The sequence below is a fragment of the Hylobates moloch genome, unplaced genomic scaffold, assembly GCF_009828535.3.
Source record: "Hylobates moloch isolate HMO894 unplaced genomic scaffold, HMol_V3 SCAFFOLD_13, whole genome shotgun sequence".
Lineage (NCBI taxonomy): Eukaryota > Metazoa > Chordata > Mammalia > Primates > Hylobatidae > Hylobates > Hylobates moloch.
Window position 1 is genome coordinate 81,035,432 of NW_026652288.1, and position 16,055 is coordinate 81,051,486.

Sequence of the window (16,055 nt, forward strand, 5' to 3'; positions counted from 1 at the left end):
GAAGGGACACCCAGAGACTGAGATGAGAGAGGAGCTATAAGAAGAGAAACCAGACGCAGCAAAACAGAACTCTCGACAAACGCACGCCCTCTTTGCGCTCTCCGTTTCTTTGGACCTGGATGGAATTGTTTTACTTTGCATCGTGGGACTGCGCTGCGGACGGGGCGGGGCGGCCCAACGGCCCCCCTGGGGTTACTCTGCTCCGCTTCACGCTTCCCTCCCGGCGCCGCCCCGCGATTGGCCGGCGCGCCCCCGGGCTGCCGCCGATTGGTGTTCGCCGGCCGGAGCCGCGGGGCTTAAAGAGGGGGCGGGGGCGCGCTGCCCAGCAGCGCTGCTTTCCCCGCCGTGCGCCCTTCGCCGCTGAGCTCGCAGCCTCCGGCGCCCACCTGCGCTTCCCGTGTCCCGCCTCGGGCCGTCGCCCTCCAGCGGCTCGCGAGCGTGGGAGACGTACCTGGGCAGGCACTGTCCAGCCCAGGCCCAGGCACAGCCGTGAGGGGCGAGGCACGCAGACATCCTGGCGGCCACCATGGTGGCCACGTGCCTGCAGGTGGTGGGCTTCGTCACGAGCTTCGTGGGCTGGATCGGCGTCATCGTGACCACCTCCACCAATGACTGGGTGGTGACCTGCGGCTACACCATCCCCACCTGCCGCAAGCTGGATGAGCTGGGCTCCAAGGGGCTATGGGCCGACTGCGTCATGGCCACGGGGCTGTACCACTGCAAGCCCCTGGTGGACATCCTCATCCTGCCGGGTAAGGACCCGAGCTTGGCGGCGGCTCCCAAATCCTTATCCTTTGGGTAGACAGCGGGATATTAGACGGCGGTCACAGAGACATTTTGGGGGCTTTGAAGACCTTTGGGTACGTTTTTGACATCCCTAGTCCCACCTTGTTGTAGAAGAATTAGGCAGCCCCAAACTTAACTTCTCTAGGCCTCAGTATTCTTATCTGGAATTTGGGATAATAGTGGCAATGTGGCCGGTGGTAACACTCGCCCGAGTCCCTTTGAGAATGAACAAACCGGAACACCTAATAGGAACTGAGTCCGTGTTAATTACTGCGGCCCCAGCCCGCATCCTTCCACCGTCTGCTTCCCGAAGTGCTTCCCGCTCCCTCCGGCCTCCCCCGGGGCGCCGAGCCTTCGCGTTAGATTCCGCCCGCAGAGGTGAGAAGGAGCGTGTAACACAAGCTGACAGGAGAATCGAACGGGCTCAGGCTGAGTTTCCCGGTCCTCATGGGATGGGCGAAGCGCCCCCGGCCAGGTTAGAGCCCTCCTAGCTCTGTCCGCTCAGCCGCTGAGCGATTCACGTCCAAGGCTCTCTGGGCTGCCTGGTTTGAGAAATGCCAGGTTGGTTCCCGCACGTGCCCAGGGCCATCTCCGCTGCCCCCCGCTACCCTCCCCCCCCGCTGTGGGCGCGTCAGACCGCGGGGCTGCGGTGACGCCGGCTCCCGCTCCGCGCCGCTGGGTTGGATAGGGACGAGCGGGCCCTCCTCGGAGGGCGGCCTCCATTGGGGAGACACGGAGCGCGCCGCCGAGGGTCGCTCGCCGCCACCCCTCCTGCGTGTCTCAGAGTGGGAAGGGGGAGGTAAAAATTGACAGCCTAGCGCGGGCCAGGGGCCACATCTTCACATGTGTCCTGTGGAAACATTTTGGGCGACAGTCTCAATTCAGATTTAAACCACGAGCCAGTTGGGCAATGGCGAGGTCGCGGCACCCCCTTGGTTTTCTGCTGGAATCTCTGCCCTACCCCAAAGGCATGTCCTTGTCCCGGTCCCTACAAGGTGGGCTTCTGTCCCCCAGCCTTCGTGGATTGTGCTCACTTAAAGGATTTTCCCGGTTTCCTCAAGATGGGGAGAAACCTGTCCCTGAAGCCGCCAGTCAGATAAGACTCTGCTCGCTCCTTAAGCCTCCTCCAAGCGCGCCCTATTTCCGGTCCTCGCAGTTGGAATCTGAATCCCTCCTTCCTCCTTGCTGCCTAGTACTTGGCTCTTATCCCCACAAAGGCACATTTTATCTTGTTTTTTGTTGATTGTTCGTGAGTGAAGTTCTCCCACTACGTTTTAAATTCCTTGAAGATAGAGATGGCGTCCTGTTATCTCTTTGCTTCCTCTTCTGGACCTGGCATGGCCTCTGGCACACAATAGCTGCGGGCAGTGCTCGCCTGGTTTGCCTTACGCTATCCTTTCCTTCATTTTGAACTTTGAGAAGGCCAGAGGTCGACGAACCCAGATCTAGACTCAGCTTTGGCTAATGCTGGTGTTGGCAGACCTGGGCCAGCCTCTGGGATCCAGGACTCACAATCTGGGCGAGAGGGGACAAATTGCTAGCCTCAGTGAACCACGGTTGTCTTCTTTTAAAAGTTAAAATCAGATCAACCACCCATCTTTCACAATTATTTGAGGATTAAATGAGATAAGAAATGTAATCTCCTTTGAGATAGTAGATGCTTCATGAATGGTAGCTATAGTATTTTATTAAAAGCTGGGCATGGTATTTGTAGGGATCTTTGAAGCATAAAATTACCTTTGCTTCCTTCTCCTGAAATTAACTTTACTGAGCATTCAGTGCCAAGTGGTTTGTTTTCAGAGAACAAAGGCCGTCCTCCAGAGGGGAGTGCATACTGAGGGGGGTGGTGGGGTGGGGGGCGGTGCTAGTCCTTCCTGCCTTCCCCCTCCCTCACATTTTGGGTGGAGGCAGGAACAGTCCTCAGTCCCTATCTTTTGGTGTCCGGACATGGCCTTGGCACTGTAGCATGTGGACAGCCAGTGCCATGGATTTCAGAACCTGCATTGCCAGTTGACTGCCTCCTTTGTGTGAGTGCTGGCTCTCTACAAGCTGCAGGGGCGGATGGCTGGGTCAGGGGATGGGCCTCAGACTTCCTGGAGCTCCTTTCTGGAGATCTTCAAGTCAGTAGACACTTGATTATCTTTAATTCTGAAGGAGCTGAAATGGGCAGTACTGGAAGAAGGCCCTTGTGAAGTCCGAATTCTGGCAAAACGTTCCTTGCTAAGAGACAGCGTTGAAGTTAGGCCTTTTTGCACGTGAGGGTCCTGGTGTGCGAGGCAGATGTTGGCTAGTTTCCTGGCTTTGCTATGAACTCTGCCTCACCCAGGCCGCTAGTACTAGTTCCTTCTGAGCAAAAAAGGGAGGGTAATAAATGTGCCCCCCCCCCCACTTTTTTTAAGAGGAGGGAGAGTTTTAGTGAGAAACACTACATTTGAAAGTGAAACAAATTTGTCTGTGAAATTCTCCCAGTATCTTGTCAGATTTATTCTAAATAAATGCGACACATATTGTAATCTGTTTCTTAATACAGTTTTTACTTGGCATTTTACTTAACAGGATAAAGTTCATGTAGTTTTGCTCTACTCTTCTATTTTTCAGTTCTCTTATTCCTTGATTCGCAATTGTTTCCATGATCTGTTGTGGGCACTGTGTTAACTCCGTGAATACCAAGGCAGGTGTCTGCCCTCCAGGAACCCTGAGGGCTGGAGAGATGCCTTTTAAGCAATGATGGACAGTTGGGGAAGTATGCCCAGGGCACTGTGGGTGAGGCAGGAGATGGGGCCCAACCATTTAGGGGCAGGATCCATGAGGACAGCAGCCTCTGGGGAGATAGCAAAGAGAGGAAGCCTGAGTCTTAGTTTAGTCTGGGTTAGGGCCACAGCCAATGTGAATGAAAGCACATGATTAGGAGAAAATCACCTAGTACACCTGGAGATGAAAGCACTGCACTCAGACAAAGAACACCAATGATAACAACTAACCTTTTTTGAGGATTTGGTATAGGCACTGTTTTAAGCACTGCATAAATTAACTAATGTAATCTTCAGTAGAATTCTATTAGAGAGATGTAGGTACTATTATATTATTATCAATACTTTATTTGTTTGTTCATTTATTTATTTATTTTGAGAAAGAGTCTTGCTTTGTCACCCAGGCTGGAGTGCAGTGGCTCGATCTCAGCTCACTGCGACCTCCGCCTCCCAGGTTCAAGCAATTCTCCTGCCTCAGCCTCCCCGAGTAGCTGGGACTACAGGTGCACACCACCACACCAGGCTAATTTTTGTATTTTTAGTAGAGACGGGGTTTCGCCCTGTTGGCCGGGCTGGTCTTGAACTCCTGACCTCAGAAGATCCACCTGCCTTGGCCTCCCAAAGTGCTGGGATTAGAGGCGTGAGCCACCATGCCTGGCCTGTTGTTACTTTATAGATGTGGAAAATAAGACATCATGGTTAAGTAACTTGCCCAAGGTCACACAGGTAGAGCTATCAATAGCAGACTGGAACCAATAGAGGCCCTCACAGAATGATTCTTGGGAGATTTGAGTTTTCATCTGAACTTTCTCAGGGGGATGTAATAATGTAAATAGACTCTTGGCCCCTCCATCCTGGAAGCTTGGCCAAGTGGCCTAAACCAGCGGTCCCCATTTAGTTTCTCCAGCCCCCATTTTTCTTGCTGAGTTGTTTTAAAAGTTGAAAAGTGCTTAGTGACCTTGGACAACATTAACATCTTCTAAGTCCTGGAATCCGCCAAGAAGGAGGAAGGGAGATGGTGCTGAATTCCCCTAAGGCAGGGCTCAGGAAGCAAGAGAACCCTGTGGTCTAACGTTTCCCATCTGCTCTCTTGTTCCCAGGCTACGTGCAGGCCTGCCGTGCCCTGATGATTGCTGCCTCGGTCCTGGGTCTGCCGGCCATTTTACTGCTGCTGACTGTTCTTCCCTGCATCCGGATGGGCCAGGAGCCCGGTGTGGCTAAGTACAGGCGGGCCCAGCTGGCTGGTGTTTTGCTCATTCTGCTGGGTAAGACAGCTTTCTCAGTAGTACCCTACCTATGAGGGAGTCTGATGAATCTCAGATCTTGTGGTTGCTGCCTCCTCAAGTTCAAGAGAAATGTGAAAGGAAGCCAAGTGAAGCCAGTGGGGGATGGACCCCCACAATCTGTATCCCTTTGTATTTTATGGGCAGTTTACACAGAGGGCTAAGTAATGTCTCTGGGAGTCACTGAGCATGAAGATAAGTTTAAAAAGAGAAAGAGAAAGAGGATTTTGAACGTAGGAAATACCTAAGGGAAAGACCTGAAAGACGGAAGCCTTCTCAGTCTTCACAGTAAAATGCTTTTTGAACACCTGTGCCCAGGTCCCACAGCAGATCAATTGAATCAGAATTTTCTGGGCATCAGGCCAGGCAAAGATATTTTCTGAAATCTTCCCAGGTGATGCTTATGTGCAGGCAGGACTGAGAAGCTCAGTTAATAAAGAAGGAGGCCGAGGTGGGCAGATCACCTGAGGTTGGAAGTTCAAGACCAGCCTGGCCAACATGGTGAAACCCCCATCTCTACTAAAAATAGCAAAAATTAGCCAGGTATGGTGGTGCACGCCTGTAATCCCAGCTACTCGGTGGGGCGGGGGTGGGGGGGTGGGGGCGGTGCTGAGGCAGGATAATCATTTGAACCCAGGAGGCAGAGGTTGCGGTGAGCCGAGATCACGCTACTGCGTTCCAGCCTGGGTGACAGAGTGCAACTCCAAAAAAAAGAAGAAAAAAGAAAGAAAGAAAAAAGTAAAGAAGAGGGCAAGAGAAAAGTCAGGAGTTGAGTGTGGTTAGACCACCAGGTGATGGCTCCATCCTTTAACTCAGTAAGCCTTCCTTGAGCATGTGGGCCAGGCACCATGGTAGGTACTGGGGACACTGGGGAAATAGGCTGTCTTTGCTTTGAGTGTACTTGGACACCTCAATAGAATATGGTATGTGCTCATGTAAAAAAGGTATATAGTCTGTGCATACACATAGGAAGGCACCTAACCCGGACTGGATGAGTTTCCAGAGTGGAAGAACCCAGCAGTAAGCCCTGAGACTTGAAGAAGAGGTGGGCTGGTCATGAATTCAGGGGAGGGACAGTCCAGGGACAGGAAATGGCGTGTGCTCATTTGGTTTTGCTGATTATACCTGCACATAGAGGGCTTCATTTAACAACCTATGGAGGGTCCTTCTAGCTCTATTCTCGTCAGTGATTTAATTTCTCTCCATTTTTTTTCCCCTCAGATGCTAGTTTCATTAGCACATTCTAAATCCTAATAGACAATATGAATTTTAAGAACAACAACTCTTGTTGCAAAGTGCGCATATCAGTGAGAATAAATTAGTCTGGTAACGGGTTAGGTATAAAATCACCTTCTTCTGAAACAAGGAATTCATACCCCCAGATTGGCATATCAGATGATGAATTTGAGGGGTAAGGATAAGGGGTCCGGGTTCTGTGTGGGTTGATGTCACTTAGTGGTGGGTACCTCCCATCTGGAGGCCTCACACTCACAATGACACCAGTAAGGTGAGGGGACATGAGAGGTGGGGCACCATTTTCCAGGATTGCAAAGGGACAGAGGTTTGCAGGTTCTTGTGAAGCCACAAGGGTATGTGTGTGTGTGTGTGTATGTAACAGCAGTGAAAAGACCACTGTAATTTCCAGAGAAAAATCTGGATGTGGAAATTTTGGTTCCAGCCACAAAGAATTTGTGTGCCAGCATCACATGGAACACATATCAGCATCCGGTGCTTTATCTGACTCACAGGGTCCCCCTCTTGCAGTGCTCTGTGGACGTCAGATCTGTGTGTCCGACTCCCTTTCCAACAGGGAAGTTAAAGCTCCACAAGTAAACTGGGTTTGCAGAATCCAGCTGAAACCCTTCTCCTAGACACTTGCTGTTTGTTACTTTCCTCACATTCTCACAGAAGCCCCGGAAGGTTCTCCTGGGCTCTGAGGATGGCAGAGCCAAAAGGTGGGTCTGTTGTGTTGGGTGCTCATGTTTAGAAATTCTGGCCTTCCACATGAATGTCACAGGTATCCACAAGTAAGAGAACACACTAAAACAAACATACAGACCCTGGAAAATAGAGGGATTAAACCCTAGTATACATAGTTTAAAAAACCCTAAAAACAACAGAATTGTTTAGTTGAATAATCAGGGATATTGAAGGAAAAAGCAACTGGTGGTTTGAAACTTCCTAGCTGAATTTGTTTTTCTTTATCTTCTAAAAGTGGGCTGATACAGATAGGCAGAATCACAGAGGAAGAAAGCGAGGTGGGGCTGGGGAGTGGGTGAGTGCCTCAGTCCCTGTTTGCCTGTCTGGAGTGAAACTATGGGGGAAGCAGGACATGGAGGGATCTGACCCCACCCAAGGAGGCTGCCTGTTTCCGGACACTCACCAGAGTCCCCTCATTGCCCTTTTACGGCCTTGCATTTCCGATATTGTCTGCCTGCTTTGCTCCTATCCGGATTTGTTTCTCAGTGGGTCACCACTGCCTTTGGGTTGGATGTTGTTTTGACTGGAACGAGCTAGCTCTGGAAATGTAAAGCTCATTGTCTCAAGCATGGCACCTGCTGATCTCCTCTAGGTCTTCTCACCACGGAGCCCCAAGTGCCTTGTTTCCCCTGTTGGCAGTGGTGGGAGGAGCACGGGGAGTGAAGGCTCCCTTTGTGTTGCTCTGGACTGGTTTCTGTCACTCCCCCAGAGAAGCCAGTGCTAGGCCTGGGCAGGGTCCTCAGGGTCGCTGAATGGGGCTGAACAAACACACCTCATTCGACCAAAGAAGATGAGGCACCCCCTGGGGTTCGGGGACCTGGGAACTGGACACAGTGTCACAGCTAGTCCTGGTATAGGAACTGTGAACACTACTAATTAAAATCAGTTTTTCCTGACCCTGAAAATCTGTAATTATTTTTGTGAAAGCTTAAAAAAATTATGTCTGTTGTACAACTTTATCTTCTCAGCAGTTACGTTTAATGGTGTGAGGATTTGGTTCCTGCTGTGGAGGAAGAAATAGGAGCCAGTTGCTTCTAAAGCCAGATGAGTAGCACAGGAGCAGCAGGCTCTCAGATCTGTGGTGGATTTGAGGCTAATCTGTTTGTGGCTTTTCAAGAGTCCCTGCCAAGGCAGGAGGTGCCTGTGCCGTAAATTGTTTGATCTTATCAGTTGAAGTCAGATCCAACTGTGCTGAATCTGGAACCTACTACTTTCTAGCTGTGTGAACTAGGGCAATTCCTTAATGTCTCTGGTCCCTTCCATAAAATGGGAACAATAACGCCTGCTTCTCAGGTTAGTAAAAACAGTGAAATGATGCGCGAAAATTATTTAGCATAGGATCTGGCACATAGTAAGTGCTCAATAAATGGTTGCTATTATTATTGTTATTGTTGGTTAGCTGGTTAAAAGAATACCCAGAAAGCAGCTGGGTGTTCTTCCAATCATGTCAATTTCCTTCTTTTTATTTTTATTTTATTTTTATTTTTTGAGACAGAGCTTTGCTGTGTCGCCCAGGCTAGAGTGCAGTGGCGCAATCTTGGCTCACTGCAACCTCTGCCACCCGGGTTCAAGCGATTCTCCTGCCTCAGGCTCCTGACTAGCTGGGATTACTGGCATGTGCCACCATGCCTAGCTAATTTTTGTATTTTTTGTAGAGTTGGGGTTTCACCATATTGGGCAGGCTAGTCTCAAACTCCTGAGCCGTGAGCCACCACGCCAAGGTCTTTAAGAACGTTTTTATTGTGGAAAATATCAGACCTATGTAAAAGTAGAGGAATAGTATAATAAACCCCTGTGAACCCAACCTCCTCAGCAGTGATCAACTCATGGCTGTAATATATACTTCATCTTTCCATTTCTCCATTTCTTCCAGTCTTCAGATTTTTTAAAGGAAATCTTAGCATATCAAGAAAGATTTTTTTTTGCTATTACTAATGTAAGAAGTCAGAATAATTTAAATGATTTTAATGAAAATTTTGCTTTGTGCTAGAAATGATGCTTTTAAAAGTTCTTTCGGGGCTGGGCGTGGTGGCTCACGCCTGTAATCACAGCACTTTGGGAAGCTGAGGTGGGTGGATCACCTGAGGTCGGGAGTTCGAAACCAGCCTGACCAACATGGAGAAACCCTGTCTCTACTTAAAATATAAAATTAGCAGGGCATGATGGCACACGCCTGTAATCCCAGCTACTGGGGAGGCTGAGGCAGGAGAATCACTCGAACCCAGGAGGCAGAGGTTGTGGTGAGCTGAGATCGAGCCATTGCACTCCAGCCTGGGCAACAAGAGTGAAAATCCGTCTCAAAAAAACAAAAAACAAAAAAACCAACCAAAAAACAAAAAATACAAAAATTAGCCAGGTGTGGCAGGCGCCTATAATCCCAGCTACTCGGGAGGGTGAGGCACGAGAATTGCTTGAACCCATGTGGCGGAGTTTGCAGTGAGCTGAGATCATGCCACTGCACTCCAGCCTCGGCGACAGAGTGAGACTGTCTCAAAAAAAAAAAAAAAAGAAAAAGAAAAAGTCCTTTCAGTGGAAAGTGACAAAGCTTGAAAAAAGGTTCACTGGGGCCAGGCATGGTGGTTCACGCCTGAATCTGGCACTTTGGAAGGCAGACGTGGGCAGATTGCTTGAGCCCAGGAGTTTGAGACCAGCCTGGCCAACATGGCAAAACCCCATCCCTACTAAAAATACAAAAGTTAGGCCAGCCTGGTCGTGTGCACCTGTGATCCCAGCTACTTGGGAGGCTGAGGATCGATGCTCGGGAGAATGAGGCTGCAGTGAGTCGAGATTGCACCACTGCCCTCCAGCCTGGGTGACAGAGATCCTATCCAAAAAAGAAAAAAAAAAGGAGATTTATTGGAAGGAGGAAGAAATGTCAGTGTCTACTGATCTTGTCTTTCTCTGCCTCTTTGTCTGTCTGTCTGTCTCTCTTTCTCTCAGTTGTTACCTCCAAAGTCAAACATACCTGTATTGATTTTATTTAACTTCATGTTTATTTAACTCCATGTATTACCATGTGTCATCTCATCTTTAAAGAGATTAAAAGCCACACTTACATTTCATTGCTTTAAAATGGACTTCTCAAATATTTTCTGTTTGGTCATGTCACCATCATTCTTAGTTTTTAACAAGGCTTATCTTATCAATTAAAGAATGTATTGTGTTGCATTATTTGAAACTTGTTCTCAAAAGGGGCAAACAATTTTATTCTTTGAAGAGCAAGGAATTCTACTTATGAGAGGACCAGGTTTAGATATATCTGTCTTAACATAGTGAAGCTTTCTTCTCCCTTCCCTTTCTCTCCCTTCTCTTCCCCCTTCTCCTCCTTCTCATTTTTAGCTAAGAATATGCCCCAGTTTTACTTTCTGTTTTCTGACAACAAATGGTACCCCCCCGCCACCTTGTGTAGTTAACCATTGCATCTTCTGAAGGTAAAAGAGGAGAAAAACTGAAAAATCTGAGTGCTAAAATTACTCTGTCTTGTTTTTAGAGACTTAATTTAAAAATAAATTCTGATGATATAAAAAGAAAAAGAACAAAAATTCCCTTTGTCTGTCTTCAATTTTCTTGACCTTACAGGTAACTGACTTTCTAGAAAAACATTTTCTTTATTTTTCCCAAATAACAGAGAGAACCATTCCAAACTCATCTTTTTGGGTTTGCAAATAAAATTAAAACTATCAGGCCTTCTATGTCTTTAAGAAAGGCAATTTTTTTTGGCCAGTTATATTACTATTTCACATTTTTTAAAGTTAAGTAATGATTTGACTTGCATTTTTAACTTTACTGGTCAAAACATATCTCTTTCTCTCTTGAAACCATTGCTGAAATTGAGTAAATTCTCCTTTTTTAGTTTTTAAACATTTTTCATTTTGAGTTCAATTGAAGGTCACTGTTTTCAGTGAGCCTCTCATTTCCTTTCATGTTGTGTGGTAGTCTGTCATTTTTTAGTGGTTTTGATGTGGTTCATCTTTGAGAGCCACAGGAATTCCACCCAGGGTTCATTTGTCTCCTAGGAAGTAAAGAGCCTGCTGGCACTCATTTGCCTTGTTTTGTGTGGATTGTAAGAGAAGGAAATCTTTAATGAGGTCAACGATGAGCTTGCGACTTTAAGTGTGTTAAAGTCACAATAAGATTTTATGACTTTGGACGTCAGTTTTGGTGTGTATGAAGTGAAATGTAGAATTGAAATGAGACTGCTTCTCATCTCTCCATCCATTCATTTCCCCGTTCACTCATCCATCCCTGTGGAGGTTCATTGTATGAAATGTTTAGACCTTTTTCTGATTTTTCCCTTTTTCTAATGATTTATATTGGAATAAAACCTAACAAAATCCCTAAAATGCTCAAAACCAAGACTGATGGTTACTTTTGGGATATTGAGTCTGATTATTTCCCTGTGTGAAGATAATCTTGTTTTATTATTTGCTTAAGGGAACAATTAAATGAATTTAGAGGCAGTTTCTTGTCTTATTCTATAAAATCTCAACTAAATGTGAAAGTTAGGTTTACAATGGATGTGGGGAATGCTTTCCTGCGTGTGTGCACATGTGCTGTATGTGTAAATACAAAATATAGTTGAAAAATATAAAACTTGATTTGAACCCTGAATTGTTTTGAAACCAGTTAATTGTTTATAGGAAAGATCGGTTAGATTGAACCATATCAGTTGTTTGGGAATTAGAACTTTTTTCCCTACAGAATTCAGCTTTTCACTCCCCTTCTTTTTCCTCTAAGCAAGCCTGGGTGTTTGGAAGCCTTTGCTAGGTTGCTGTTTTTTGCCCGCAGCAGAACGAATGCCCACTTTTGAGGTTTAGGGCTATGTAAGTAGATTGTGTATTGCTATGGAAAATCTACAGTAGTTCTCTCTGGCTGAAACACTCAGAAGAGGATTTTAGTCTCCTTTCCTGACAGAGAAAAAGGTTTTTCTCTGTGTCTTGCTGAAAGTAGAGACTCTGATAATAGCCAAGCAATTCTCCAAGAGTGCCTGATTTGGAGTTCATGCCAGAGAAGAGAAAGAAAAAGACTTTCCCCTGCATCTGAGGTTTCCAAAGTCCTGAGCTAGAAAGGGAGGTTTCAGGTACACACTGCTTTTCTTGAACATTCTAGTCACAGAAGGAAAATACATCTTCTCATGGTATCTGATATGAAAATATTACAGAAGCTGGCATGACTGTGCTTACTTTTTAAGAAAAAGGAAGCATTTGCATATGGATAGATTTTAGCTTCTTCTTTTTTTTTTTTTTTTGACACAGAATCTTGCTCTGTTGCCCAGGCTGAAGTGCAGTGGCGAGATCTCCGCTCACTGCATGCAACCTCTGCCTTCTGGGTTCAAGCAATTCTCCCTGCCTCAGCCTCCTGAGTAGCTGAGATTATAGTCGCCCACCGTCCATGCCTGGCTAATTTTTGTATTTTTTAGTAGAGATGGGGTTTTGCCATGTTGGCCAGGCTGGTCTTGAATCCTGACCTCAGGTGATTCACCCACTTTGGCCTCCCAAAGTGCTGGGATTACAGGTGTGAGCCACCGTGCCTGGCCAATTTTAGCTTCTTAGATAATCTATAAATAATTAATGGAGTGAGTTTGGGCTGTTAGAAAGCCAATCTGGGCAATTCATAGCTTTTCAAATTAACTCTCTTCCTTCTGATTTCCTCTTGAGATCTATTCTTTTTAAGGATAGAAATCATATCTTTCTATGTATATCTATACCCAGCTTGTGGGGGTGGGCTTAATCTATTGTCAATAAAAATCTGTTACAAGCAACACAAATGCAATGAGATTGTTTAAAAGGTCCTTCAAAATGGGTAAGACCAATCTTTTTTTTCATTTAGAGCTAATATACAAGGCTGTTAGGTTTGATTGCTTATGTTAAGTTATATTTCTTCTCTGTGGGCATAGAGAGTAAGTTAGAAAATCACTTACTATGAGTAGAAATCAGAAAAAAGCTTGCTGAGTTGAAAGTGATAACGGTACCCCTGGTGGCAAACATCAGACTGGCAGTGCAGTATTCTGTCTTGAATTTGTTGATGGAAACCTCATTGTTATTATTATTGTTATTATTATTTTTCTGTCTGCCAACTTTAATGTGCCATCTCAACTTAAAGAGGTTCGGAGTTACTTTGTTTAGAGCTGTGTTGTTCAGTACAGTAGCCACTAGCTATATGTGGCCATTTAAATTAAAATTAATGAAAATTCAAAATTCAGTTCTTCATCTCACTAGCCTCATGGCAAATGATCAATGGTCCCACATAACTTGTGGCCACTCCATTTGACAGTGCTGGTCTAGAGATTTGAAAAAAATAAAAAAAGTCTTTATAGCCTCTTGCCTGCCCATGTTTTGTTACTTTGCTTATAAAGAGGTGAAAAACTACATGATATATAAGCTATTTCTTATTTTACTCTATAAAATCAAAACCAAAATGAAGATTAGATTGATTGGTGCAAGACCATAAGTAAAGTTCTACCATTTTGACCCATGAATGGGTGAGTTTTTCTACTCCAAGGACTGTTCATTTGTGTGTTGGGATTTTGTGATTGTGAACAGCGTAACACAAACTTGAACCTTTATCTGGTACTCCATTTTCATCTAGCAACATTCACCACAGCAAGAGAAATTTCATACCTTCTCCAGATCTTTGTAATGTGAATTGACCAAACTGAGAAAATAGAGTGGAAAATTGAGGTGGCTGCCATCTTGTTTCTCATTTTTGAATAGCTCAGATCATTCAGCCATTCAACTGGTCTACATTGAGCACATACTATTTGCCTTGTACCAAGGTAGACATAAGTAAGACATGGACCCTACCTTCAAGGAACTCAGAGCTTAGAATGATGCATAGACATGTAAAGCGATAATTATAATACAATTCAGTAAGTATACTAATTTTAGAATTATAACTGTAGATATGAAGTGTTGATATACAAGCAAATACACATAAATATTTTTTGGACTTAAATGGTTTATTTCTAGGTTTTTACATTGGAATTATTTTGTTTCTGCCACCTGCTGAAAAATATAAGGACCCAGCAGTCAGCTTCTTCTGCAGATGCCAACTGCTACATATTGGTTCAGTGTTGAGGGAGCAGAGCTCTGTGTATGGAGCTTTTTGGAGCTGGTTGGAAGCCACAAGTGTGTGTATGTGGAGTGAGTGGGCTTGCCCACGTGCTTGGTGTGTGATGGTTGCGCCCAGTCACGGCCTCTCCATGTCTCTCCAGCTCTCTGCGCCATTGTTGCCACCATCTGGTTCCCTGTGTGCGCCCACCGTGAGACCACCATCGTGAGCTTTGGCTACTCCCTGTATGCAGGCTGGATTGGTGCTGTGCTGTGCCTCGTGGGTGGCTGTGTCATCCTCTGCTGCGCTGGAGATGCCCAGGCCTTTGGTGAAAACCGTTTCTACTACACTTCGGGCTCTAGCTCCCCGACTCATGCCAAGAGTGCCCACGTATAAGAGGGCTGCCCGGCTGCCCACAGAGGTGCTGTAGATGCTGGGCCCAGGGCCCTAGGTTTGCTCGTCACAGTGGGGGGAAGCCCACTCCTCTGCCAGGCTCTAAAGCCAAAGGTCTAGAAAAGCATCCTGTCTGGCATTTTGTAGTCTTAACTTCTCTCCCTTTCCCCCATCTTTTGGTTGCCTTAAAAGAAATCTCTAGCTCAGATAATGCCCAGACATTTTTCCCCATGGCGTTGCCTCCTATTAGCTCTTTTCTTGGGCATTCCTTTGCTGTTTATTAAAAATATATTATATATATTTTGTTTCTTTAAATTTCAAATGTTTTGCAAACATCACTGAGTTAGGTGGGGGTGGGGAAGAGAAATACAAGACACTTTTTTTTTTTTTTAAGTAGGGCCTCACTGTTGCTCAGGCTGGAGTGCAGTGGTGTGATCTCGGCTCACTGTAGCCTCAACCTCCCAGGCTCAAGTGATCCTCCTGCCTCAGCCTCCCAAGTAGCTGGGACTACAGGCGTCCACTACTACACCCAGCTAATTTTTAAGTTTTTTGTAGAGATGAGGGCTCTCTGTGTTGCCCAGGTTGGTCTCGAACTCCTGGACTGAAAGTATCCTCCCGCCTCGGCCTCCCAAAGTGTTGGGATTATAGGAGTGAGCCACTGCACCGGCCAAGACGCTTTTCAAACTGATACAGATGACAATGGGAGCCTCATAAAGATGGCTTTTGTTTCTTCCCTTCAAGGTCATTTACTTGTACGAGACAGAAAAAGATAGCACTGGGGACATGGGATGGGGGAGGGAGGGGAATAGTGGAACGAACTTTCCATGGGAAACTTTCCCTTTTGTAAGTTGAGGGCCAGGGGTAGGGATATTTTTTAGTTTGTGATTTTACATTTATCTGTACATACTTTTTCAAGATTGATCATTTTTAAAACCATGGTTTTCCTGAAATCCTCAATTCATCAATATGAAGGAAATGAACCACATAGACTTTATGCAATAAATAACAGTGCAAGTGAGTATAACTTTAACTGATGTTCCACAAAACATTTTTGATTTCAGGTTTGTATGATGTAGTTTTTAATCGTACATTTTCATATGCTTCAAACTAACACATTTTTAAAGCTTTCCCCCACTTTTCTCTCTATTTGCAATGTTAGTCATCTTGAAGTGATGTTGTTTAACATAAATTGTACTGTTGAATTTGGCTTTACGGGTGTAAACACTGATGGTATATCAGTATCTGAGACCCCAAACTCTCCAAATACTGATGGTGCATTTTATTCTTTAAGTGAAATCTGTGCAATAAAATAACAGACTGCCTGCAAAACTGGCCTTCGATCTTCTGTTGTATCCAGAGGTATCATTATTGATTTAAAAAAAAATCTCATTAATCTCTACTGGTAATTTATAGGGAATCTGATCAGTGATTCAAGAACAAGTAATTCTGCATTGCCTTGAATAATTAAAAAGTTATATTTTATTCACTGTATTGTGGTGGTAATTTGTGGTCATCAAAGCATAACCTCAACGCTCTCTAGGTTTCTTAAGTGGGATGACTTTATGGCATCTTTAATCATCGATCAACGGGCAGCAATCAGAAACAAAGTTCTCAGCATTATGCAGTTAATGTCCTTCATCTACTTCGAACACTTAGTAAAGGAGTTGATTGGCTAGGTATAAAAAGAGAATTAAAGAAACCTATTTTATTGGATCTTTATTTTATTTATTTATTTATTTATTTATTTTTTATTATTATACTTTAGTTTTTAGGGTACATGTGCACAATGTGCAGGTTTGTTACATATGTATCC

The 16,055-nt window shown here is 45.2% G+C and overlaps 1 protein-coding gene across 1 annotated transcript; it reads left to right on the plus strand.

Annotated features, from left to right (window-relative positions):
* Nucleotides 1-338: 338 nt before the first annotated feature.
* On the plus strand, nt 339-15,571 carry CLDN11 (claudin 11). The gene is made up of 3 exons (XM_032173997.2): nt 339-752; nt 4,637-4,801; nt 14,013-15,571. The coding sequence occupies exons 1-3, from the start codon at nt 527-529 to the stop codon at nt 14,243-14,245; spliced, it is 624 nt and encodes a 207-aa protein (XP_032029888.1). The 5' UTR covers nt 339-526; the 3' UTR covers nt 14,246-15,571.
* The last annotated feature ends 484 nt before the right edge of the window (nt 15,572-16,055 follow it).

Coding starts and splice junctions, on each gene's coding strand:
- CLDN11 (XM_032173997.2), top strand. CDS start 527: ATGGTGGCCACGTGCCTGCAGGTGGTGGGCTTCGTCACGAGCTTCGTG. Junction 753..4,636: donor GGACATCCTCATCCTGCCGG/GTAAGGACCCGA, acceptor TCTTGTTCCCAG/GCTACGTGCAGGCCTGCCGT. Junction 4,802..14,012: donor TGTTTTGCTCATTCTGCTGG/GTAAGACAGCTT, acceptor ATGTCTCTCCAG/CTCTCTGCGCCATTGTTGCC.